General features: G+C 34.9%; 1 protein-coding gene across 1 annotated transcript; it reads left to right on the top strand.

Moving 5' to 3' along the window:
• The first annotated feature begins 21,122 nt into the window (after positions 1-21,122).
• On the top strand, positions 21,123-26,436 carry LOC140434518 (uncharacterized). Its single transcript, XM_072522851.1, has 3 exons — positions 21,123-21,433; positions 25,820-25,930; positions 25,974-26,436. Exons 1-3 carry the CDS (start codon positions 21,123-21,125, stop codon positions 26,329-26,331), a joined length of 780 nt encoding a protein of 259 aa, XP_072378952.1. The 3' UTR covers positions 26,332-26,436.
• The last annotated feature ends 1,276 nt before the right edge of the window (positions 26,437-27,712 follow it).

Below are 27,712 nucleotides of genomic sequence, written 5' to 3'. Positions count from 1 at the left end.
TATATAGCCATAGCAAGGAAAATAGATACAGGTTTTTGAAAAAGTGTGAAATCTACTATAATCGATGTTAGTTATTCTAGAAGTGGCCACATATATTTATCCATACAAACTATAGGGAATACTATGCACATGTGTATACAAATTCTTCGTCTTCTTCTTCATGTGCCTATCCGTTACGAATGTTGGCGATCATCATGGCAGTTTTTATTTTATCTGCAGCAGCGCGGAAAAGCTGCACAGATGTTGTATCGAACCAGATTCTGAGGTACTTTAACCAAGATTTTCTTCTTTTTCCTGGACCTCGTTTTCAAAAAAAACTTCCTTGCAGGATGGCTTGAAGGAGAGCATATCTGGATTAATTTCGCATAATATTATGCGTATTTCATATACGCGTGCTCTAGTCTCCTGTTTGTTGATCCATTCTTCATTTATTATGGTGCCGAGGTAGTTGTAGTTCGTCACTCTTTCTACAGGGGATTGGTTGACGTAGAGTTGACCTTCTGTTATCCTTTTCTTGCTAATTATCATAAGCTTTGTCTTCTTAACGTTTATATTAAGTCCATATATTGTTGACTGTAATACGTGACTTTGTTCATAAGAACTTGTAGGTCTTCTAAGTTGTCTGCAAATACTATGGTATCAAACTCAATCACTGTAAATACGTCTTATCTCTGTCGAGATTGAGACGCTACTGGTTATTAAATACTTATGATCAATTTTGTGCTTTTTAGGAAAAATAACGTGTTTAGTAATTAAGACCGGTTTGTACATGGTTTTTATTTAATTTATTGATGCAGTTCAACGCCAACAAGGTTTTTTATTGATTCACCCTTTTCCACAAAAACATTGTTGATACTTAAACTATAACACCCATTGTTTCTTAGAAGCTACAGTACTTATTGTTGTTTGAAAGATGGTGAATTAATAAAAGGCTCAGAACTACAGCAATAAATTAACAATGAATGACTCATGCGTATACTTATCTTAAAACTAGTTTATTTTCGTTTTTTATGAATTTATAGAAGTGAGATCGGTAGCACAATTGTGTCCCTGATACTTAACGAACGACTGGCACGGTATACTGACAATATAATAGGATCCTACCAAAGAGGCTTCTTGAAAAATAAATCTACCATTGATCACATATCATCCATCAGACAAATATTAGAAAAAACGACGGAGTACGACATATACTGCCATTACATCTTCGTAGACTTTAAGGCAGCGTACGATACTATTGACAGGTCCCAATTATATTCGGCGATGATCGAATTAGGAATACCAAAAGGATTGGTAGAATTAATTAAAATGACAATGATGAAAGTCGAATGTAAAGTGCGCGTACAAGGGGATGTTTCAAAACCATTTAAAACCAACAGAGGACTGCGCCAGGGAGATGCGCTATTATGCACGCTGTTCAACCTAGCGTTAGAAAAAGTTATGAAAGATTCGGGAATAAACTTAAAAGGTACGATATATACCCGTAGTATACAAATAATGGCATACGCTGATGATATCGCTGATTAACATCCAGAAAACTAAATATATGCCGGCCATATCAAGAATTCAACAAAATAACTTAGAGGTGCAACACGAAACAATAGAAATGGTAGAAGAATTCTGCTACTTAGGATCACTAGTAGACTACAAAAATAACACATCCAACGAGATAAAAAAAAGAATATGCGTGGCTAACCGCTGTTATTTTGGCCTGGGCCCTCAACTAAGAGCGAGAAGTATGTCAATAGCAACAAAGTGCAAACTTTATAAAACAATACGCCCAGTGCTCACATACGGATCGGAAACATGGGCAATGACGCCCCGAGATGAAGAGTTACTGCGAGTCTTTGAAAGAAAAGTATTGAGGACCATATATGGCGGAGTAAACGAACAGGGTCTGTGGAGAAGGCGATATAACTTTGAACTCTATAGACTTTTTGGTGATGCAGATATTGTGAAGACCATCAAAATAAACCGCCTAAGGTGGGTGGGCCACGTTATGCGGATGGATGAGAGTGATCCCACTAAAATAACTATGCTAAACAGGCCGGTCGGAAGAAGAAGAAGGAGGCGACCTAAACTCAGATATCTGGACGATGTACAGGAAGATCTGAGAGAGATTGGAGTGAGGGGCTGGAGAAGACAGACACTCGATAGGGAAGGATGGAAGAATGTTTTGAAGCAGGCCAAGGCTCACAAAGGGCTGTAGCGCCAACTGATGATGAGATCGGTAGCACAGGGTGTGAGGAGTACTTAAAATTAGCAAAAATTTAGCAATAAAATATGGACTACCTATATCTCGTAGCTGCCACATTATATGGATATTGTAGCTGAAGAGAATTATAGCTGGTCTATGCAAAGAATATAGCAAAAAGCTTTCCAAGCTAAAAGTGAGGATCAAATGATATATTATTTTGATGATGATGGGACAATTTAGCAAGTAAGTTAAACATTATTTAAGAAAATTTAATTAGCAATACAATATGACGCTAAGATAGGTTCATTCATCATGAAGACGTTAAGATAGGTTCAGTTATCGTGACTTAGACTATGAGGAAGGAGAAAATGTCCGTCTGGGAATGATGACGTACTAAAAGCGATGAGGGTCTTCCGCGCGTTATCTGGAACGAGACAGGGAGCCTCCTTGAGTCTATGAATGAAGCTAGTGCTTCGGAATTGATGCAGGCCTTACAGCGGCCACTCCGTTTTAAATTCGCTGGATGACAGAGGATGGTCTGGTTTAGCAGCTAGACGTTCGGCGCAGACTCGGCGACAAGTGGGCATTTTAAAGTACCTCGGGAACTATTTCCGGGAGTACGAAGATCGAATTACGGAAAACGGTTAGTCAGGCGTCGTGCTGGACTGAGATGTCTTTTGAAGATTCCAGACGCCCCTCTATAAAGACGTAAAAAAGGTTCAGTCATCATAATTTTTGGGAAACGGTTGCAGCAATAAAGTGTTTCTTGATATAAAGCTTCAGCAATAAATTAGCAATTAGTTGATAGCGGTTCACTTTTCTAATTCCAACGTTTTTGGCCGATATCTTGAATTTTCCAGAGATAAACTTTGCGCTAGGGTAATGATGGGGTAGTTTTAGGAGATTAGTCAATGTACCAATCAACAGCAATAAATTAGCAATAAAATATGCCGCTAACATGCCGCTCTGTAACTCCTTTCATTACCGAAATATAGCTATGGCTATACTAGTTTTATCGTAGTACATGTAGTAACTTAGTACAGTCAATATTTCCCGAAAACGGTTGCAGCAATAAATTGTTTCTTGTCGTAAAACTTCGGCAATAAATTGGCAATCAATTCCTTACGGTTGGCTTTTTAGCTGATATCTCGGTTTTGCGGGTGTGTGTTTTGAGGTAAGGGATGATGGGGTAGATTTTGGGGGTTGGTTAATATAACAATGAATAACAATTAATTAGCAATAAAATATGCCGCCACGATGGACTTTGTACCCTTTTTCCTTACCGAGATGTAGCTAAGACTCTGCTATGTTCGGAAACGGTTTTTTGTAATAAATTAGCAATAAAATAGCAATAAATTATAGTGTTGTTCTGAATTCGGCCTTAATAAATCGATATGCTAACTTTACAGCATGTAAAATATTAGAAACTTAAGTTTTGACAAAATTTAAAAATTACATTCAAAAGCGGCTCTCTTTAAAATCTCTCTCTCGGTAAAAACCCTTTAAATGTTGTTTGATTAACTTTGAATTACATTTTTGATAATTAAAAATTGTTTAAGTTACAAAAGGAATTGATTACATGGCAACGTAAGGCTCCAGTGGGGTTGCTAGTCCTTAGACGAAGTGTCTGTGAAGACTTGCTGATGGCAACTCAATTTAAATGTTAGGTATATAACGATTTCCCTCGTAATTTAAGTAGACTCTTCGAAATGTTTAGTATGACGGATATTTCGTAAAAAACCATATTTAATATGTGCTGCTTTAGAAATATCTTTCAAAGTATAGATCTGAAAATTCAACTCAAAATGTTTTACTATAACTCTTTTTCAGTCGAACTGATAATTATAAAAATCCGACATTATATTTATATGAAATTATTTTAAGACGAGAAGTCTCATAACAATTTAAACAGATGATTTAATATTGTTATTAATTGGATGACATTTATTACTTTTAAATGTTGACCCTTCGACAATCATTGTGAATCGAATTCTAGTATCGATCTTCTATATTTCGGTTTGTTTCACTACTTCTTTTATTGACAAGCATTCTTTTAATTTTTTATTTTTCGTTTAATGTCTCTATTTTCTTAGTTAGTTTTTATGCAATTTTTAATTGAATGCTGCTTAGAATAAATATATGATGACTAGAAACGAATTGATGGAGAGTAGATAATCGATGTGAGGACCGGTATTTTGTGACGCTACTCGTGATGCCGTCTCGAGGCGCTTCTTTCGTGACGCTCGGCTCAGCATTTTACTATACAGAAAAAGTAATACAACGCTAGTGTAGAAGCTTCTCTTTAAAAATATGATACGTTTGTCTTTTGGGGATAAGTCAACATAAAAATTCAGTGGGGCTAACCTAGCGAGTGTGCAACACTACAAGCGTTCTACAAGTGTAACCCAAGATGAACGGACACATACAATTAGGGAAGTCAACGTCGCATAGTGATATAGGCAAAGAGAATGATGAAGTTGTTACGCCTACTTGTGATCTCTCTCTTGCCTGGTTAAAATTTTAACCACATACGTATTGCATCTTGTAACAATTCCAATCCTATGTTTTGCTGTTTTAAATTTGAGATGCTTTATAACATATTTTCGTAACATATATTTCTTATTCTTCTTCTTTCTTCTTATATGTAGGCTTTAAAGCCTGTCTCTTCTTCAATATTAGCCTCCTAAATTGTTTAAATTATCGCACCTTTCCCTCTCGTTTTCCTTTTATTTGCGTGGTTCGTTATCTTGGGTCCGCTTTCGAGGCTTTATATCGATTCTTTGAGCCTTGGTTTCTTTTGCCATGGGTAGGATGCTAACCTTGCCCATCAACACTTCTCTTTTATCCGGGCTTGGGACCGGCTGTGAGCATGAACGCGGCTTCTGAGCTACTCAATCCACCCAGTTTTCGCTCTCATAACCCCCAGACAGAGTAATATTACATATATTTCTGAAGTTATTATTTAGAGTTTTGATGTAAAACATAATTTTGTTTGTGTTTGTGTTTGTTGACTACATTGATTTTAATATAATTTTAAAGATAGAAAATCGATATTAATCAAATCAATACTTGACTTGACTTTTGAACTTGACTTTGGAATTTATTCCATTATTTTTGAAGAAAATAAAGTATTTAATTAGATAAAAACATCGCTTTATTAATATTATGACAATAATTATTGAATAAGACCAAATCCATGTATGTTTTCTGATGTAGTAGTGTATTATCATTTTCACAAGATTTGGAAGTTTTTTATAGGAATTAAAATATCGAAAATAATTAAGAAAACTAAGCACGCCTATGATATAACGCCGATAAACCTTTGCCACCTACTGCTTTTCCTGTCCTGCTTAAAGTTTGGAAGTAAGTAAGCTCTCCAAAAATAATCATGTAAATGGCATAATATGCAGAATGCACAGAACAATTCTGGTTCATAACATTTTCTATGAGCTGCAAATGAGACGGTGTTGCTATTATGCAACAGGGTGCTATTTAAAATAACTATCTAAGCTTCTCAAATATTGCGAGGTTATTAAACTTACTAATGGTCAATTATTGTTCCTTGGTTATTGTAATATGTTTGCAGCTAGTTACATAATAATGTAAACAATACATTGGGAAGTTAATAAATTACTTCTATTACTTGTGGAAATGTTGATATATATATATATATATATATATATATATATATATATATATATATATATATATATATATATATATATATATATATATTTGATTGTTTAGGTCTGCTGAGAATTGAACTGTATTCAATATCACAGTGAGATGTTGGCTAAATAAAAAATGTTTAATAAAGCGGCGGGATACAAATGAACTATTACATTGTTTATGTAGAGTCAATACAAAAACTTAAGCTTTGTTTTAAAGCTCCGTCTTCCAGATTTAAAGGTGACTATGTCTTTAACACTATATATTACATGTTTCTTTTTATTTTACGATATATTGCACTATTTTGTAAATTGCACTATCATTTCATTTTAAGATGTTTTGACGGTTAGTTTTATTTTCTTGGAATCTACATTGTGTATGATAGTCGTTAAAGTCTCCTATAAATGGTTCTGGACGGAAGCCCTGTAAAATTACATCACTGAACGAAAGTACCATTATATTGTTGTTTTAAAGGGTCAAAAAAAGGTGTTCATTAGTTTTAAAGCTTCATCTGTCATATTTGCCGGTGTCTATGTCTTTTGCACTATATATTAAATATATGTATTCCGCGTCTGTCCATTTTCAAAATTTCCATTTCTTTGGTATCTACATTGTGTGTGGTAGTTGTTAAAGTCTCCTACAATTATTTCTGGATTAAAATCTATGTCTTTTGCACTCTATAATAAATACATGTTTTCTGCGTCTGTTCATTTTAAACCTTTCCATTTCCTTGGTATCTACATTGTGTATAGTAGTCGTTAGAGTCTCCTACAATTATTTCTGGATTAAAGCCCAATGCGAAGACTGAATCACTGGACGTCTGATCACTGGACGAAAGTACTAGAGGTGATTTGTAAGCAGTAATCATGGTTACAATAGCATCCTTTATAATAACAGTAAATATGTTGTTCTTTTCCGATGTAGATAGGTGTTTAGCATTGTCAAACTGGGATCTTTAGGATAATAATTGCTTCAAGCAAATTGTAGCCCTCAGTACTTTGGCCAGATCAAAGTTGTGAGATATATTTTGTGTTTACAATATCTACTTAATTGCAGAAGCTTGGATAAGCATAGCTTTTTGTATGTATTAACATCTTTAATATTTAATTAGCAAATACGAGAATTAAACAAATCTTCTGTGTCATGTAACCCTGAGAAGATACATTCGTTTGAGTTCTGCGATTCATTCCAAATAAAGTTGTCGATCCAGAAGATTATGAATAGTCCAAAACAGCTTTGTTTATAGTTATTTAGCATTTCCACAGTACAGGACGATAATGCGAATCATAATTACACACTAAAAAGGCAGAAATGTTTAAATTATTTACAAAATCAAGAACCAAATCACCAAAAATAAGATTATTTCTTAACGTATTTATTTTATTACTTCCCTACCTATTATATCTTACTTCCCAAACGTCGAGGAATCATTATTATCTAGACCTTCAAGGCATTAAGAGATCAGACAAATATAGAGCAAAAACCTTATAAATTAGTTAAAACGGTTTTGTGGGAAAGAATGTCACAGTGTGGCAACAATTGTTTAAGCTAATTAAAAGACACTAGGAAAAGTTCCTGTAGCTGGCTGTATACCATGTATCACAAAAATTTTTTATTTAAAATCCTTTATAAAAGGTATATAATAAAATACCCAAAACCCAAAAAATATAAAATATTTGGGTAAAAACCTGAAAACTTGATAGTTGCTATCAACAAGTCCTCGTAGACACTTTGTCTCAGGACCAAGCGACCTCATGTAGAGTCGTACGCTGCCATGTTACCAATTCCACTGGTAACTTTAACATCTCAACTTATAAGAACATATAATGTAACAGAAATTTAAACTATAATAACAACATTTAACGGGTTTTTACCCAAATATTTTAGTGGCTCAAAACATGTACACTTAGTTACACTGATGATGGAATATAGATCCCGAAAACGTTTGGTAATTGTGATATAGCCCGTTTGGTTATTTTATTATATACCTTTTATAAAGGATTTTAAATAAAAAACATTTCTAATTAAAAGAGTCTCTATCTTAGAAATGTTTCACCACTGGTAATTGCATAGGTTATACCAGAATTTTGAAGATCTGTACCAAACTTTTTGATCTCTCTAGTAAAACTTTATGCTAATCTTACCGTATAAATATTTAGGTTAAGAGTAACTAAAACACTAATATAATGTACCCTAAACAATGTGACCTAGTGACAATACTATTGTATAGTATAGTGTATTGGTCCAATACCCAGAAGATGATTTCAGTACCCCTTTAAATAATCATATTTTCCTAGAACGGAGACAGATCCAAACAAAATAAAAACAACAAAAGCAACAAAAATATGTAAAAAATAATAAACAAAGATGGAAACACTACTACGGATAGAACCGAAATCCTTGAGGTTGTCGAATCCTTTTATCGCAAAATGTATGAGAGGACCGACGAAAGGCAAGATCAGCTCCTGCCCAAAAATCACAAACCAGGGATCAGAATTAATGCCAGAAATAACACCATACGAAGTCAAACCGTCACTTTTAAAAATGAAAAATAACAAATCCTCTGGAAAGGATGAAGTAGTGATCGAGGCGTTCAAAATAGGTGGAAATAAAATTATTCAGGCGTTGACCAAGCTTTTCACCGAATACATCTACCAAGAGAAAACTCCTTCTCAATGGAGCAATGCACTCATTGTTTTATTACGCAAGCAAGGAGACATAACACATCTAAAAAGCTCCCGTCCAATCAGTTTGCCCTCACACGTTTATAAATTTTTCACAAAAATTTTCAAAAAAAGACGGCGGTAATTTAGACATCTATCAGCCTAGAGAACAAGCTGGATAGAGATTTTTAGATCGGGATACAGCTCTAATGACCACTTAATAGTGATAAAGAACCTGATAGAGAAGTCTGCAGAATACAACAAACTATTGGCACTGCTATTCGTAGACTACGAGAAAGCATTCGATACCATAAACCTACAGAAAATGTTAAAATCATTGAGAAAATGCCGAATAGACCATTGCTACACTAACATACACAAATGTATCTACCAAAGTGCCACATCTATCGTAGGAATATCTGAACAAGAAACAAATCAATTCTGTATACAGCGAGGAGTACGGCAAGGGGACACCATCTCTACAAAGCTATTAACGACGCTTTTAGAACATACTTGTAAGAAGGCAGATCTGAACGAGCATGGTATCAACATAAATGAAGAGCTCAGTCACTTGAGATTCGCAGTGATGATGCAATAATAGTGTTGGAAAAATCATATCACGCTTCCTTGAAGGTCGGACTAAAGATTAATATGAACAAGACGCAAATAATGACTAAACGCAAATGGTGTTAAATTAAAATATTGCTGTTGGTAAAAGGGATATTGTGCTGACTGCATCGTATAAGTACTTTGAACATGAAATTTGGTTGGGCAGACATAAACATGTGAGCTCCCACGTCGCATAGGATTAGCCTGGGCAGCGTTTGGTTAATTAAACTTCATGTGTATTTAAATCGGACCTCGGATATGCCTCAAAGGGAAAATCTTTGGCCAATGTGTGTTACCTGTACTCACTTGTATGGAGCGGAAATATTAAAACACAAAAAAGGTAGTGAATAAGAGTCGCGTGATTTAAAAGGCTATGGAATGCCAGATGTTGGGTGCCTCTCTGAGAGACCAAATCTTAAAAGAAGAAATACGTCGTAGAACAAAAACAACAGACGTTATCGAAAAAATCTCAACACATCACCAGATTATCAGACAACCGATGGACAAAACATATTGTTAAGTTGAGACATGAATAGCCAGCTTGGATTTAGAATTAGACTGGGAACAAAAGAATGGCTATTAAGTCTATACATACGTAAATGATACGGCCCTACAAGCGAGTAGCGAAAATGGTTTGCAATATTTATTAGACGATACCAAAAAAACTAAATATATTTAAGAATAAATTATCGACAAGAGCATACAAGTTACCGGTTAGCCAGTTCATAGAATTTGACGATAGACAATATCTGGGCTGTAAAATAAATAGTAATTGGGGCACATCTTCAGCAATTAGTTGTCTTATTGCACAAGCCAAAACAAGTTTCTTTTAAGTACAAAAGAATTATTTGTAGGAGAGATATAAATCTAGATCTAAAGATCAGAATTGATTTTTCCGTACTGCTCTACAGCTCTACGGAGCAGAAGCATGATACCAAACAGATGATATATTTAAAAAAAAACTTAAAGCTTTCTTACCCATACAATTAGAGCTTGTTACAACTACTGAACAAAAAATATATATTCGGAAGGCGTCCAAAAAGAAGAAAAACATCGAAGCCTAGAAATCTGCAACAATGCTGTGCAAAAACTACCAAATCCTTTTTCTGGATAGCAGTTAGGTAACGGCGCGGCGGATCGACTTTATGATGGCTAACGTCCGGTAAGCGGATGCATCACTTCAGGAAGAAGAAAAATAAATTTAGAACTATGCGGATTCGATGATCGTATTTGTAATTTAATAGATTATGAGAAATATGTACCCTATTTACTATTTAAAATACAAAAAATTTGGATTAGTAAAAAAATATATTAAAATTGTTTTTTGTAAATATATCAGACATAAAATTATTATCAAGTTACTTTAATGTTAATAACATACACCAGTAGCGGCCGGTCAAGGTCGGCAGTGCCTACCTACACATTTATAGATATTATAAAAAAAATTTTATTATTTAATTTAATCCGTATTTCGATAATTAATAGTGGCAGGTAATAAGTTGATGTCATTTGTTTCTTTGAAATAAAAAAAATATCTGTGAGATAATAAATGACTAAATTTTATTTATGGTTTTTAAAAGAATTCGACCAATCTAAGCGTTAAGTGATTCCTGCGTAAGACACTTTTCAAATTAATGATCCGAAATCCGAGACATCCATCCGCCTGTCTGAATTCTTAAAAAGACACGTTTCGAGGTTTCGGCAAGCCGATCCCAAGCTTGACGATTTACATATAAAAATCAACGGAATATTAGTTGATGAGCAACCAAATATACATTTCTCTCCATGCGAATTTAATTGTCAAGTACGGCAAATTTAAATTTGCCGGTGCTTCATTTGGATTGGCCGCAAACTGTACCTTGCGAGCGCGTGATGAAATGTTATTTCGGGATGGATAAGTACTTAAGAACTTCAGTAGTAAAGTGATAGTGAGTGCACGGACTGGCTTTTCTGGTATTTCTGGAATTTATTTTTATTTTCTAAAGTAATACTATGATAAGTTACCGCTGCCGTAAATAGTTAAAGGGTTTTTTGATATATGAGAAGTTTTTTTAATTAAAGTACAGGTAAAACAAATACAGGTAAATTAACCTAAAAATGCAAACTATGGGAGAAACTGTAACTATTGATAAATCTAATATTGTAAATAAAATTTTGCAAAATGGGTTTTTATCTATTCCATACGAAGAACAAGTTAAAAATAAGGAGCGTCCTTTGCCTAAAATGTACCGGCTTATAAATATTAGTGCGGGGGTAAGGGAAGTAATAGATCATTTTCAGATAATTGGTACATCAAGTACTCATGGCTTGCCGGAAGTAAAATAAAAAACATACTTTCTGTTGGTCTTGCATTTTATTTTCGACAAATAGGGGCAAACATCAAAATCTGTAGTGTGAATCTGGTTACGGTAATTTAAAGGAATTATTTAGGGCTTTACAGAAACATGTTATTTCGAAAGACCATACATACAGCCATATTAAATTAGATTTATTTGGAAAACAAAATATCTATGTTTCATTAGATAATGCCCTACGTGAAAATGATATTAAACATAACGAAATTGTAAAAAAATAGTCACGCACTTTTACGTCGTCTAATTGATATTGTAATTTTTTAAGTTGTCACGAATTATCATCTAGGAGAGACGATGAATCGGAGCATTCCTTAAATCAAGGTAATTAGAGAGAACTAATAAAAAAGTTTAAGAAATACGATTTGCAATGTTTTAATTTACTTTCTGATTCATACATGATGATATCATGTCTTTCACAATTATCAATAATTGTTGTTCGATACGCGTTACGTGAGAGGTTTTTAGGTTTTACAGACGTAAGTAAAAGCCATAAGGCAGAATATATTTTTGGTGTTTTAAAGGGCAGATTAAAATTTTTTGATGTCAAAAATAAATTGGTAGGGCAAACTTATGACGGCGCAGCCGTGATGTCGGTTGAATTGAATGGTCTCCAGGCAAAAGTTAAAAATATTGCACCGCAAGCTTTATTTAATTTACTAACTGTCATGCGCATAGAATAAATTCAGTTTTGCAGGGAACATGTAAAAAAAATTAAAGAGTGTCGTCTTTTTTTGCCAGTTTAAGGGGATTTGCTTCATTTTTCTCAAGCTCGCCTCAACGGACTAATGTTTTAGAACAGTTTGTTTCGAAAAAAATGCCAACAGTTTGTAAAGACGAGATGGAATTTTAAATCTCGGTTAGTTTTCACTGTAGCAGATTTGTGTGAACAACTTTTGGAAGTTTTTGATTTTATTATTGAATGCGACGATTTTGAAAGTGAGGATATGTCGATCCGTGAAGCAATCGGTTTGAAAACTTTATTAAATGATTACTCTTTTGACATACTTTTAAATATTTTTAAGAAAGTGTTTATCCTAACCGATTTGATATTCAATGTTATTTAAAATCAGTCAACTAACATTATTTATTCCAAAAATAGAATAACAAAACTGGTGCAAAATCTCAGAGATTTTCGTAATGATAGTAATTTCCAGTATACACGCAGTGAAGTTTTGGACTCGCTTGATATTTCCGAACCCCCAAAAAAAGACAAAGGCATGACACAGACACAAATCTCGAGAAACCAGTATATAATGAAATTTTGTATACTATTATTATGCAAATAGATACTCGTTTTTCGAATTTTGAAGATTTGCAAATTTTTTACTTCTTTGACGATTAAAAATTTAAAAGTTACGCCAAAGAATTTCCAAGATATTTATTAGACAGGTTAATTAAAAATTATCCATCATTCTTTACTAAAATAAAATTAGAAAATGAATTAAAAGTTTTATATGTTGATCCAAATATTTTCGGAAGGTGGGATAAGTTACAAGATATGTATAATTTTATATACTGCAATTCATTACAACAAACTGTTACCGAAATGAATAAATTATTGTCATTAGTACTTTCAACTTCTGCCTCAAATGAACGAGATTTCTCTTGTCTCAAAAAAATCAAAACGAATTGTCGAAACACCATAAAACAAGAGAGAATGTCAAGCTTGTCTCAAATTTCAATAGAAAAAAAACTTTTAAAATGTATCCAAAATTCTAATAAATTTTACGATGACGTTATAACCCATTTTGCTACTTCCAAACAGCTAGAGACTAGAGTTAAACCTCTTTAGGTTCTAAATTTATAGGAAAAAACAAAAAAAAATCTCCTATGATGATTGAAGTCTTATTATTAGACGGTATACGTATCTGAGGAGACAAAAAAACCTTGCCGACCTTGTCTCTAAAGCCACTAGCCGCCACTGACATACACTGTATATAGTAATGTATACACCTTTATAATATAATATATATTATGTTTATCAGGATACACGATACATCTAGACCTTTACACGAACAAACTATACCTAGTGTTCCTTTTATAATTTCGTTTATAAACAGTGTCAATAAAACAAAAAAGTCACTAAAAGTTATAAATAAAAAACCATTAGTTCCGATCCAATTTTCTCGCTTTAAGAATTTTACACAAAGCAGAAACTTAAAACTCTCCTTTCATCGAACCAGCTGCACCGCTTATTTTTTAATACCGGCGATGGTCATAATCACCCCAAAGAAAACCTTTCAACCAATTGAAATCTTCTCCAAATTCGAATCCTTTTACATCCCAGCCAGAAGCAATAATAATAATTGGCATAATTATATCGACAGTAGTGCGAAGACCCTTCCTTTCTCGGTATTTCTATTCACGAAAGGCGATAAGAACAAGATTTCTCCTTTCGTACATATCTGGAACTGTGAAGTACGTTTAGAGTCGGTCCAGAATTTTCTTAGATTAAAAGTGTGTAATTAGTAGTAGCAGCGCTTTGAAAGTCCTCTATAAAAGACATTGGCGTACATAATAAATTTACTATTACAAATCAGAGTTTCCTATTGAATTATCATAGAACAATAAAAGGTATTTACTATTACTGTTTATTAGTGAATATAATATTAGATTTAAACAAATATTTTCTCTCAAATAATTCATGAAAATATATCATTTGGTTAAAAATTATGTAGACCTATACTTTGTCAATAGTAAAAGACCGTTGGAAAACATACCTCGTACTATATTATGAGAAGCTCTGTAGGAAACAAATATTGGTGTCACATTAGTTTGAGCTATACTAACTTGATACGAGAATAACCTATTGCATTAAATACCAGTGAAGATCTACTTTGCGCATGTTGCTCCTCAGTGGGGAAAACTACCCCGTATGACAAAAATCCAGAAAGCAAAGAAGTAAGCTGAAATAATTTGCAATCTGTCCTGATTGACACTTTTGCAGTTTTAGATCCAGTTTGTGTAGTAGTAAAAACCTAGAGTCTGTGTATATTTTCTCTGCCTCATTCTTCTCATCCGGACGTCCAACTTTTTTTATGAAAGGACGGTCTGAAATCTTCAAAAGGCATCTCAGTTCAGGATGCCGCCTGACTGACCTTAGTGCAGGATTCGTTCTTCGTAGTCCCAGCGACAGTTCCCGAGGTGCTTTAAAACGCTTTCCCATCGCCAAGTTTGCGCCGAACGCTTACCTGCTAAAACAGATAGTCCTCTGTCATCCAGCGCTCAGGAAGAAAAACGGCCACTGTAAGGCCGAGCATCACTTGCAAAATACTACTACACTTTTATTTATCCACAGACTGTCAGCAAGGAGGCTCCTTGTCCCTTTTTCCTATTTCCCCTTTTTTTGGTCCTAAAAACTAAGCTTTTTTGAATGGAAGCCCGTTCCAGGTAGCTCGTGAAAGATCCTCATCGCTCCTACAGCTCCAACAGCATTACTCCCAGCTGGGCAATTTCCTCCTTCTCCGCAGTCTGACTCACGCAGTGTAACTCACTTGTTCGTCTCTTATCAAAACGTATTCCCTCTACATTTAACTTACAGCATCGTTCCCTCTTACTTTCGCTATTGGTAGTGCTGTCTTTCTTTCTCTTTTGTCTTTTTAATCACTGCACTGACATGGTTGTGTAACTAGTCCAACCGGCTTTATTTTTAATCATTTTCTCAATTATTTCTCTCACTGTCACAAAATTCTCGCCTGTATATCTTTTCATTCTGTTACTTTTTACTATCCATCTATTTTACTCTAACATCATATATATCACACTATCCGGGTATCCACAGTATAGGCCTTCATCCATGTCAGGCTTTCCGAACTTGGAGAAGTAGGCCCTTAAAATACCCGTATGCCCTGAGCACCTGCGTTAGGAAATAATCCAATCCCCTGAGACCACAGTCCACCTAATCTCTTAGGTTCGGGATCAGCATCTTTGCCCGCAGTGCCACATCCTCCGTGTTGCTCCATTCTTCTTGGCATCTTTATTGACCTTTCACTTTCCTGTCTCCTCTCGTTCATAATAATGTCTACGTCTCTTCTCTCATATAGACCTTTTCTTTCCACTGCCAACACACGCAGCGGACCACATACAGTGACGGCCCACAAGGCTGCCGCAAACACATTCCTGTCCGCGCATGCCACTCACTGCAGTCTTATTCTGCCCACCTTTGTCATTAGCCTCCTGTAGGCCGGTATCCCTACAATAACACTCAAGGTTGATGCCACGTAGAAGACGATGTTATCATGAATGACACAGCACCGTGTTAGGCCCTCCTAACGCCCTTTCGGATTTGGGTTCCCCAATGTTGATTATCTCCTTTCTCAACATCTTCTTCTTTCAGTGCCTATTCGTTCCGAATATTGGCAATCATTCTGGCTATAATTATTTTATTGACTGATGCTTTAAATAGATTCGTTGTTGTTGTGGAGAACCATTTCCTCAGGTTCTTCAACCATGATATTCTCCTTCTCCCAATTCCTCGCTTTCCGAATACTTTACCCTGTAGGATTACCTTCAGTAATCTGTATTTAGTGCTGTTTCTCATTATATGTCCGAGATATTCCAACTTTCTCCTTTTAATGGTATACATCACCTCTCTTTCTTTGCCCACTCTTCGTAATACGGTCTCGTTGGTTATCTTGTCTGTCCATGATATCCTTAGAATTCGCCTGTATAGCCACATCTCGAAGGCTTCAAGTTTTTTCTCCATTGCTTCAGTTAGTGTCCAGGATTCAACTCCGTAATACAATATTGAGAAGATATAACATTGTAGGAGCCTTACTTTTATCTCCAGATTAAGATTGTGGCTTTTAAAGAGTTTGGCCATGTTATTGAATGCACTCCTAGCCTTCTCTATTCTACATTTTATTTCCTGTGAGTGATCCCATTGTTCATTTACTGTTGTTCCAAGATAGTTATACTGTTTTACTCGGTCCACTGGTGTATTATTGATAAGTAGTTGAGCGTCTCTAACTTTATTTTTGCTGATGATCATAAATTTAGTTTTTGTTATACCTATTTACTTGAAGTCCAAATCTTTCACTTACTTCATTTACTTTGTTTATCAGTTGCTGTAAACTGTTCAAACTGTCTGCAAAAATAACGGTGTCGTCTGCATAACGGATGTTGTTTAGGCGTTCTCCATTTAGAAGTATTCCATGTTCGCATTTTTCCAAGGCTCCACTAAATATTTCCTCTGAATATAGATTAAATAATATAGGTGAAAGTATACAACCTTCTTTCTCAACATAGGAGCACTATTCGCAGCCTTTCGGATCACCACCCGCACGTGCTTCCCTCACTTTCCATTCTGATGCAACGTCACTGCCAGGTGACGTTGCACCTGTCCAGCAGAGCTGGACCAGATCGCCAAATGTTTTCTATCTGATGAATCAAAGAAATAAACCTGATTTCATTTATATACTACGTATTTAGTGCAGTGCAGTGTCAAATATTTTCTGCTTAGGGTATGTCACTAATTTTTTTTTGTATTCCATAATAATATTTTTTGTGTATAACCCAAAAGTGTTCTATGTTCAGCTCTTCAGTTTTATATTTGCTATTTAAATTTATCTTTCAGCTTTGCCCAGTTATAAAGTTATTCCATTTAATTTTAGGAATATTTGTTTAATACATGATTTGTCTAAATTTACATTTTTGTTTTTTTTGCTATTTGCTTTGTGTGATTTATGTTTGATGATGTAAATCTGACAGAAATGTAGAGCGACAATATAAGGTAAATGTGTTTGCTTCTCTTTGTTTTTGACTATGTGTGCATTTTTTTTTTTTTTTTTTTAGATGTTTAACCTGACATTTTTTTTTAATCTTTCTTAAACTGAGCTCCTCATAGGTCAAATGTCGGGTTTCTCTCGTCCCTCAACAGAGGACTAGGTGACGCCTTTTATTTCTCCCTTTCTTTCAGTACCAAATGCTGTCATTTTCATTGGTATATTTCAATTCCCCATTTTTTTTTTCTAAATATATACCCATCACACATCTATAACCTCACCGTTGTGTCCTTCAATGTACCTGAGCGCTTTGCAAGGTGAACATACCTGAATTCCCTGTTTCTTTTTTAATTTTCTACTTCTCATCCAGACAATATCGTTGCAGTACAAAGGGGGAGACAAAGAGACTCTACGAAAATTATATATTATATAATAATATATTATGCCTCTTTATATAGGCATTATATTATTAAATGTCGCCTACAGGATATTATCAGGAATTAAATATAGCCATCTTAAATCATTTTCGGAAGAAATAATTGGTGAATACCAATGTGGTTTCAGAAAAAAGTGGTCAACTATAGACCAAATACATATGTTAAGAGGTATACATGAAAAATGTGCTAAGTACAACATTCCAATTTTAAATTATTTGTATATTGATTTCAAACAGGCGTTGATGGAGTAGGTAGACAAAAAATGTTAAGATAACTATCCATGTTAGGAATACAGAAAAAGTTAATTAAACCTATACAAATGACTTTGAAGGGATTCAATGCCATGGTGAGAATAGATAAAGATGTGACAGAGGCATTTGATATTAATAATGGAATTAGGCAAGATGATGCCTTATCAACAACACTTTTTAATCAAACTTTGGAAGCTATTATCAGAAAACTAGATGTGAACAGCTATATTGTTACAAGATTCACTTAAATATGCGGATGATATTGCCATACTAAGCTGCAATAGAAGGTATTAACCGAAAAATCTATAGTTTTGAAAGGGGAAGCTACTCAATTTGTCTAAAAAATATAAATGAAAGGAAAACAAAATATATGGAGTGCACAAAATCGAACGGACATGAAAATTTGAAGGTAGCCTTCATCTTTCTCTACCTATGCTCAATAATAAATGAGAGCAACAACGTCAGTCAAGAAATACAAGTACGGATTAAGTGCTTTTATGCATACAAAGACTTAATGAAAAGTAAGTTACTGAATCATGAGTCTAAGCTTAGAATCTACAAAACAGTAATTAGACCAGTGGTTACATATGGATGTGAAACGTGAACCCTTTTAACCACTAATGAAAATTAATTGAGAATATTTGAGTGAAAAATATTAAGAAAGAAATTTGGACCAACCCATTGTAACGATGGTTCGTGGAGAATAAAAATAAACTATGAGCTGGATGAATTAATCCAGAGCGCAGATATCGCTAGATTTGTAAAGTCACAAAGACTATACTGGCTTGGCCACTTAGAAAGGATGCCAGATAATCGAGCTGTAAAATTAATCTAGAGATAGAAACCCCAAGCAAATAGGACAATAAGAAGGCCCCGTAAAAGGTGGAGAGACGATGTAGAGAAACATCTTAAAACCATGAACATCAGACCAAAATGGACGAACATTGTTAAGCAGGCCAATACCCACAAAGGGTTGTAGTGTCATTAGAAGAAGTTAATATTGAAAGTAAATTAAATGTAAAGTACTTACAATGTTAGAAAGTATCCTGGGTATTTTCCTGGTTTTTCCTTATAATTTACAATAAGATTACTAACGAACTAATTTTACTGTCATGGTTAAGTGTTGGTGGCATTTTTAAAGACAATTGACATGTTATCATTTTTTTTTTGTCAGGTTTTTTAAGTTTATTTTCATATAGTCAAATGAACTTCACTCCAAGAAACTCATTCCAGGAACGCACCTCAAAAGTATTAACAATATCGTTTTAAAATCCTGAACTTTAAAATACCTACCAAATTGTGGTTATATCTCATTAAAAATAGTAGATAACATAAAATGTCACAAAAAATATTAGATTTTGCGTCTTTTCCACAAACTTGAATATTACAAAGCATTAACATTAATTAATATATTGGTCTAAATATTTTAGAGGTTTGTAGACCGTGGTCGCGAATTATTCCTTCTTGGCTCAATGAATAACGAATCATTCACAACCGCATTGCCTTTGATAATGTATGTCGTAGTTGTAGACGAAACGACACGTAAAATAATTCCAAACCACCGAAACCCGAAAACAATGTACTTATTACAAAACACCCACCGCTAAAAGCCTAAGAGAAGTTATACTAGAGAAATATTTAGAATTCAAATTTACTTACATAATATTAATTATAGCTTTAATTAAATAGTACTAGTGTTAAAATTACAAGTATTAACCAGTCTGGGTATCGTGTTGGTCAGCATAGTATTTACGTTTGTACATGCATCGTTACGAGTAATTAGCTAATGTAAATGTTAAAACCCGAAATTGTCGTTTGTACCACATTTTATTTGTTAGAGTAAAAAGTGCTTTGAAGTCACAGTCTCTTATAATACAGACGCCACTGTTGGAAATGAACGGAAAAAGAAACAGGGAAAGAAGGAAAGGGCTATACTTTAATGAACAGACTGTGGCAACTGAAGTGAAATCAGACTACAAAGGGACAATTAACAAAGAAGTAATATCTAACAAAAAAGAACTTCCATTACCAAAAGTTTTTGTTTTTTTTTATAGTGTCCGCTGCTTTTTCGTGTTCGATTTCGAAATGGGATTTTTGTTTGTTTTAAATAATAGAATCGTAAAAGCGGCAATAACGGCAAGTAACATTTTTTAAGGTTTGATTAAAAATGGAACATTTTGGAGATTTTAATATCTGTTAAAAGTCTTTAAAAGAGTTTTTAATCATGATTTTCTGTGAAGGCGACAGGCGTCCTACATATATTTTTTTTTTTTTAAATAAAAGTACTTTCTTACTGCACGCAATATCGCATAAAAATAGATATTTGTCTTAAGATCCAAAATGGTAGCAATGTTTTATCAAGCAACATGTATATGAAACTATTTTTTTAACTGAATGTTTTATCTACGGAAATAAACTCAAATTAATTGTCACAAATATTATATTATATTATTCTGTTTTTGACGCTTCGATTTCCAATCCAGAAATCATTTTCCAAAAGAATTTTGAAATATAAATTGTGGGGAAATTTATTTTAATCTGTAAGTTATTTATTAGTAGTGTTTTGTATAAAACTTAGAGGTCGAGGGTTAAATGATATTAGAAATAATAATGAAGAAAAAATGCAATATTCTGACTGTAAATAAATTAGCGAAAAATAGCAACTATAATTGTGAATAAATTACGAGAGTTAACAAGCTTTAGCTCATACTGTTGTCTATACAAAGAATATAGACCTACCTTTTGAAACATTGATGTAATCGTAGCCCGTGGGGTAGCGTTGGTACCACCTTGCAACATTAAGGGACGCCCGGCGTCGAGGCTTAAAAGAGGACATTCGATACACACGATGTTTTAAGTACGCTGTTTCGTGATGAAGTGTCTAGCTTTTTTAAGGATAAAAATGGCACTTACCGCTTCTAAGGGGTGGTCAATGGTCGTAGGGCAAATGCTTCCCATAAATCAACTCTATTGTAGGGCGCTTTAAAATACTTTCCAAAAACAACAAAAGAAGTCAAATTCTCTGAACAGACTAAAGTAAGCAGCACATTGGGATGCAGGTGACACAGCTGACGCAGTGCAGGGCAGGCTACACAGGCCAGAAATTATACGTGTCACGCAGTGTGAGCTCATATTTGGGAGCAGTCTTCTCGACAATTTTGAGGTGCGAATATCGAATATATTATATGAACATAGAAAGAGAATTTTATAATTTAAATAATGGCGTTATTTCTGGACAGTTCCGAATCAGAGTCAGACGCAGAATTTGAAGAAACAGTTTTATTATTCAACATGTCAAAGAGAAAAAAATCATTTTGGAAAAGCAACTATATGAAAAAGAGAAATACTCATGGGGAATTTGCACTATCATCAGAATTCTCTGAGTCTCGTTATTTAAATTATTTTCGGTTAAGCAGAAAACAAGTTGATGAAGTACATAATATAATAGAAAACAGTATTTATTCAGATGGTTGTAATGCCCAAAAACCAATAGGAACCAAAGAAAAACTAGCTGTTTTTTTTAAGGTATTGTTTTTATTAATTTTATATTTTATTAAAAAATACAAAAATATCATTTTAAACTATCATAATTCTATACTCTATAATTTTCCACAAAATTACGAATATTACCGGTATCAGCGGTTTGAGGAGATGTCTCAGCAGACAACCTGGGGGTGAGTGTAGTAGATGAATAATTACTGGTGCTTCTAGAGTTGTAATCATTTGAGCATAAAAAAGAGTTGTTGGGAATAGGAGCTAGAGGATTATTACAATGTTGATTCTCAGTATGCTGGCTACTGTGACTGGAACTTGGTGATGGAAGAGGTGTTGACGAGTAATGGGGCTGCTGAATATGGGTATTAACATATGCACTTGTAAAAACTCTTTGTTCACTATGAGTGTAGTTTTCTTGACTGGGATCATGACTTTCTAAATATGCAGCTTCGAGCTGCGATATAGCTTGGAACACATCATTTCTTGCACGATATTGAAATTTAGGAGGCATATTTTTGGTTATTTTGTACATCGGCATATATATCGACATATATATACATCGACATATAAATGATAGAGATCATCATCCAAAGGCTTCTGTGCTGCCCTTTCAACTGCTGTTTCTTCGGCCCTTTTTTGACGTTGCATAATTGACTGCTTTATCACTTCCTGTATATCATCATTTTTAGGTTTCTTATTTTTAGCTGCTTTGGTTGTGATTGATTGGTCTTCAGTTGCCTTACGTTTAGCATTTTCTTTTTCGTTATTTTTTTGTATAACAATACCAGACGTAGACGGCTCATTAACAATGTCCTTTTTAACATTCTCGATTTCTTCGGTATCATGTCGAATGTCGCTGGTCACCTCGTCAAAAATTTCACTCTCTGGATCAACTATGGAGTCTTCCTGTTGTGGGTCTTCATCTTCACTATCTTCTTGTAAATTACCTTCAAGTGATCTGTTGGACATATTATGGAATAAAAAAATCCATCTGTTTTGGAAATTTCCATTTTTTTATAATGACAGCAGCAGCTCCGCTTTTTAGACACTTTTTTTGTCTTCGCAGTGCATCGCGGTGGCAGTTACGAAGCTTAAGCCAAAGTGTCTTCGCCTCATTTGCTGTAATAAAGTTCATCATTTTGGCTTTACAACCCTGTGTGGGTCCTAGCCTCCCCAAGAATTTTTCTCCAATCGTCCCTATCCATCGCCTTCCTCCGCCAAGCACGTATTTCCATATTTCTCATATCTTGGTCTATGTTATCTAGGAATCTTGTTCTGGGTCTTCCTCTTCTTCTTTGACCAATAGGTCTATCAAGGAGCGTTTTTCTAGCTGGGTCGGTTTGCTCCATCCGCATTACATGGCCTACCCACCTCAGACGTCCTATCTTTATGTGTTTTACGATATCTGGTTCCTGGTATATCCTATAGAGTTCGAAGTTGTATCGTCTTCTCCAGACACCATTTTCATTTACCGCTCCATAGATGCGCCTTAGTATTTTTCTTTCGAAACATCCTTACATGTTTTCATTGCTTTTTGTTAAAGTCCAGGTTTCTGAACCATATGTTAGGACTGGGCGTATTATTGTTTTGTAGAGTTTTACTTTTGTATTTCTTGATATAACTGTAGATTTAAAAAGGAGATTAAGCCCAAAATAGCATCTATTAGCCGTGCAAATTCTGCGGTTTATCTCTGCGGTAGTGTCATTTTCAGTATTGACGAGCGTTCCCAGGTATACAAATTCGTTAACTGCTTCGATGACGTCATTTTCTATAACAAGTGGCCGTAGTGTTTGTGGTTGCGTACCTATTTTCATGTATTTTGTTTTGTTGGTGTTTATTATTAAACCCATTTTTGTAGCCGCTTCCTTTAATGCTACGTACGCCTCTCGTGCTGCGTTTTCCGTTCTCCCAACAATATTGATATCATCAGCATATGCTAAGATTTGCACAGATTTGTTATATATTGAACCGGTAGTTGTGATTTGTGACGTACGTATTACTTTTTCCAGAGCTAGATTGAATAGTATACAGGAGAGTGGGTCTCCCTGACGTAGCCCGTTATTTGTTTTAAAAGGTTCAGAGAGTTCCCCCTGGATTCGTACTGTGCATTCAACTTTTTCAAGGGTTAGTTTGGTTAAACTTACCAACTGATTTGGTACTCCTAGGTCTATCATTGCTCTAAACAATTCTCTTCTATTTACAGAGTCGTAGGCTGCCTTGTAGTCTATAAATATGTGGTGCGTGTCTACACCGTATTCCAGTGTTTTCTCTAGAATTTGTCTTAGGGTTGAAATCTGATGAATTGTTGATTTACCACCTCTGAAACCAGCCTGGTATTGTCCTATTATTCGCTCGGCATATGGTGCCATACGATGGCATAGTATATTGGAGAATATTTTATACGCTGCATTTAGGAGCGTAATTCCTCGATAGTTAGAGCATTCAAAGATATCACCCTTTTTGTGTATGGTGCAAAGTATTCCAATATTCCAATCATTGGGAAGGGACTTCTGTATCCATATTTCTTTTATAAGCTGCTGTAGGGCTATTATGATATCGTGGCCACCTTCTTTATATAATTCCGCTGGGAGATTATCTATTCCGGGTGATTTGTTTCTGGCTAGTTTGTTTACAGCGTCTTTAACTTCCAGGATCGTTGGTGGATCCTCCTCCCTCTCGTCTGCTCCGCTTACCTCGCAGCTTTCGTCTTCCGGGTTTTCTTCTTCCTCTATATTAAGTATCTGGTTAAAATATTCCGTCCATCGGTTTAGTACGTCTGTTCTTGTTGTTAAGAGATCGCCATTTAAACTTCTACATTGATTTGTGTTTGCCTTAAATTCTTTTCTGTTGATGTTAACTTTCTTATAGAATGTTCTGAATTCTTTCTCTCTGTTGAGGTTTTCTATATATTGAAGTTCCTTTTTTAAGTGGTTTCGTTTCTTCATTCTGTGTATTTTCTTTTCTTCTCTTCTCTTTGTCTGGTAATTCTCTATACTTGTTCTAGTTCGGCGGGTAAGCATTTTTGCATAGGCTTCATTTTTTTTTCTGTGTTGCGTCTTTGCATTCATCGTCAAACCAGTGATTTTTTCGGGTACAAGTTTCTGTTCCTATTTCATCTTGTGCTGCTGACTCAATATCTTCCCTTATCCTGTTCCAGAATGAGTCTATATCTCTCTGGTCTTCTTCGCCTAGACTTTGATTCCTTAACCTATTGGTAACATTTTCCCAGTATTGTTTTGCAACAGTTGCATCTCTCAGCTTCTGTACATTCCATTTCTTTCTATTTATTTCTTTTTCTTTGTTGGAGTTTGAAATTCTAGCCCTAAGTGTTGAGATCACTAAACAATGGTCTGAGTCTATGTTTGCGCCTCTATAACTTCTGCAGTTTATTATGTCCGTTCCGTGTCTTGAATCTATTAAGATGTGATCAATCTGACTAGTTGTTCTTAAATCAGGGGAGGTCCAGGTTACCTTGTGTATATTCTTGTGTTCAAAATAGGTGCTAGCGACGGTCATGTTCAGTGCTGCTGCTAAGTTTATCAGTCGTAATCCATTATCGCTACTGATGTTGTGTAGGCTATGCCTTCCTATAGTCGGCATAAAAACATGCTCTCGTCCTATTCTTGCATTCATGTCACCTAGCACTATTTTAATGTCATTTTTGGGGCATCTTCTGTAGGCTTGTTCTAGGTCTTCGAAAAACTGTTCTTTAATGTCTTCTAGTTTGTCGTCGGTCGGGGCATGTGTGCAAAAGAATTTACCTTTTAAGCGTAAATAGCATATTCTTTGACTGTAGGCTTTAAAATCAATAACTAGGCCTTTTGTTCTTTGGTTTACTATAAATCCCACTCCATCTATGTGTTGGTTTTCATTGCAGCTGTAATATATGGAGTGGGTTCTCTTGTCAAGAATGCCTGTTCCCGTCCATCGCATTTCCTGCAGTGCCAAAACATCTACTCTGTACATGTTCACTATGTCTAGTAGAGATGCGAGTGCTCCAGCTCGGTACAAGGTTCGGGTGTTCCATGTTCCTAATCTTAATTCCATTTTTCGTTTGCAGTGTCGTCGTCGTAAGTTCCGTCCGGCTAATAGTCCTTGAGGTTCCGTAACATATGATTTTTACAGGAAGAGGTTGTTAGCCTCTAGCCTAACCCCCAACCTGGAGGGCCAGGGACTCTGTTGGGTTGCCATGCCAGTCTGTTTTGGTTCACGGGTGGTATTTTATTTCCCACCTACCCGCCAGTCCTAGGACTGGTTAGGGCGTTCCCCTATCCACCACCTGGGGACGCGTCCGATGGGCGACAGACAACATCCACACGGACCTGTAACAAAGTTTTGTTTTTAAATAAAGGGGATAAAAGACTTATGCAATATTGCATGATATGTTGAAGAATAGTAACACAGATGTAACTCTTTTGTAGGTATATAGCTTCTGGAGATAGCTACAGAAGCATAGCATACAGCTATAGAATGGGGGATCGAACAGTTGCTAAAATAGTAAACGAGATATCTGTTGCAATATGGACCAACATGCAACCACTGTACTTAGAAAAACCGACTAGTGAAATGTGAAAATAAAATATTTAACTACAGGCTGTCGCGAGCCCGTCAATGTGTTGAATGTGCCTTTGGAATTCTCGCCTCTCGATTTCGTGTGTTCAGAAAGCCTTTTGAAATAAAAGTAGAAAGTGTTGTGAATGTTACAAAAGCAGCCTGTGTCCTGCACAATTACCTGAGAGGCTGTAAAGAAGCCTGTAGCCACGTGGATGGAACCGAAACCGAACTCCCTACAAGTCAGCTACTTTCATTGCGAAACAATAATATCCGAAGTACATCAAACGCTTTCCTAATAAGGCAAAACTTTACGCAATATTTTAATACAGAAGGACAAATACCTTGGCAAGAATCAAGTGTTTTACAAGGAAAATTTTAATATTTTATTTACGCAGAAAAATCTTGTAGTGGCGTTAAGGGGAAAGGTACAAAATGTAGCCTGTCAAAATTTTCAATGTGTTTTAAATGAATTGATTTATTTGGAATCCTGCGAAAACTAATAAGTATTTTTGAAAAATTTAAACGCAGATTGAAAGGATACATATTACCGAGAGCCGAAAGTTACTTAGAATAAATAATAAGTTTCTTTTGAATGAAATATTTGCAATTAGAAATCACACTAAATTTTCTCTTTGGTTTTCACCTATGTAACCTATTAAAATAAATAAACATTCTAGAAGTTTTCAGGGACATTCGGCCCTCAGTAATAATCTTTCATTCTGCGTTTAAATTTTTCAAAAATATTTATTAGTTTTCTCAGGATTCATTTCTCAGGATGCAATGAATGCATTTAAAACACATTTAACATTTTGACAGGCGACTTTTGCGCCTATGCCCTTAACAATAACGTAGCTATGTACCTACTTACTGTTCTGATATAAATAATATACTTAAAAGTATTTGTTTAACTTACCGCTTTTTAAATTTAGTTTTTTTCCTATTTCATTCCATAATTCATCCTTCAATTTAGCTTTTAAATAATTGGGATTGTTGGTATCGTAAAGAATTGTCTGGCTTCTCACCAATTCGATTAATTGTTCATTCATTTCGAATATAACCACACAAAATTTTACTAGAAACAAACAAACTGCTCTGCACGTGGCACAGGAATCTGTGTCCGGACGACTGCGCTAGTGCGCTGGCAGGTTTTCTTAAACACAGTTCTGTCATAGAAATTCTGTGCTGCCCTGCCCTGCGTTCCAATTTGCGCGGGGTAATGTAATTTTACGGAAAACAGAAACCTGTGCTGTCCTACGCTGCGTTGCCTGCGTCACCTGCGTTTCAATGTGCGGCGCGCCTAAATGTGTTTAAGCCAGTGAATTTTTACGAAATAACCTGAAACAATATATTTTAAAGCAAATAAGTTAGAATATACCATCAAGTTAGATCATATTCTAGTATAGTAAAAGAAATTAAAAAAAAATGTAAAAATATGAAAATAAATATTAGATACTTTCTCAAACAAGTAGGTATAAATTTTCCCACAAATTTTATTTCGGAATATTTTTTAAAATGATTTCCGGATTGGAAACGTTAAAAACAAAATAACAAATATAATTTGTATTACAATTTATTGTTATTTATTCATAGTGAAGAAACAAATAGTATCGTATAATACATTTATATTTTTCATTTTTCGATCTTTGAATATTTTGTAAAGTTTTAGTTCTTTCGCTATCTGTTAAACCTTCTTTTAATCTAGTACGGGTTTTATTCGTTGCGAGAACTTCTTAATTTTATGGTTAGAATGCTTTAATTAG

The sequence above is a fragment of the Diabrotica undecimpunctata genome, chromosome 1 (genome assembly GCF_040954645.1).
Source record: "Diabrotica undecimpunctata isolate CICGRU chromosome 1, icDiaUnde3, whole genome shotgun sequence".
In the NCBI taxonomy this organism is placed as follows: Eukaryota; Metazoa; Arthropoda; class Insecta; order Coleoptera; family Chrysomelidae; genus Diabrotica; species Diabrotica undecimpunctata.
The sequence above is the reverse complement of the archived record's forward strand: the minus strand, read 5'-3'. Positions and strand labels throughout refer to the sequence as shown.

What these genes read in the sequence shown, in the direction of transcription:
- LOC140434518 (XM_072522851.1), top strand. Translation starts at nt 21,123, where the DNA reads ATGGCGTTATTTCTGGACAGTTCCGAATCAGAGTCAGACGCAGAATTT. An exon ending in GCTGTTTTTTTTAAGGTATT is followed by an intron (nt 21,434 to 25,819) that starts GTTTTTATTAAT and finishes ACTCTTTTGTAG; the next exon opens with GTATATAGCTTCTGGAGATA. An exon ending in GTTGCAATATGGACCAACAT is followed by an intron (nt 25,931 to 25,973) that starts GCAACCACTGTA and finishes GAAATGTGAAAA; the next exon opens with TAAAATATTTAACTACAGGC.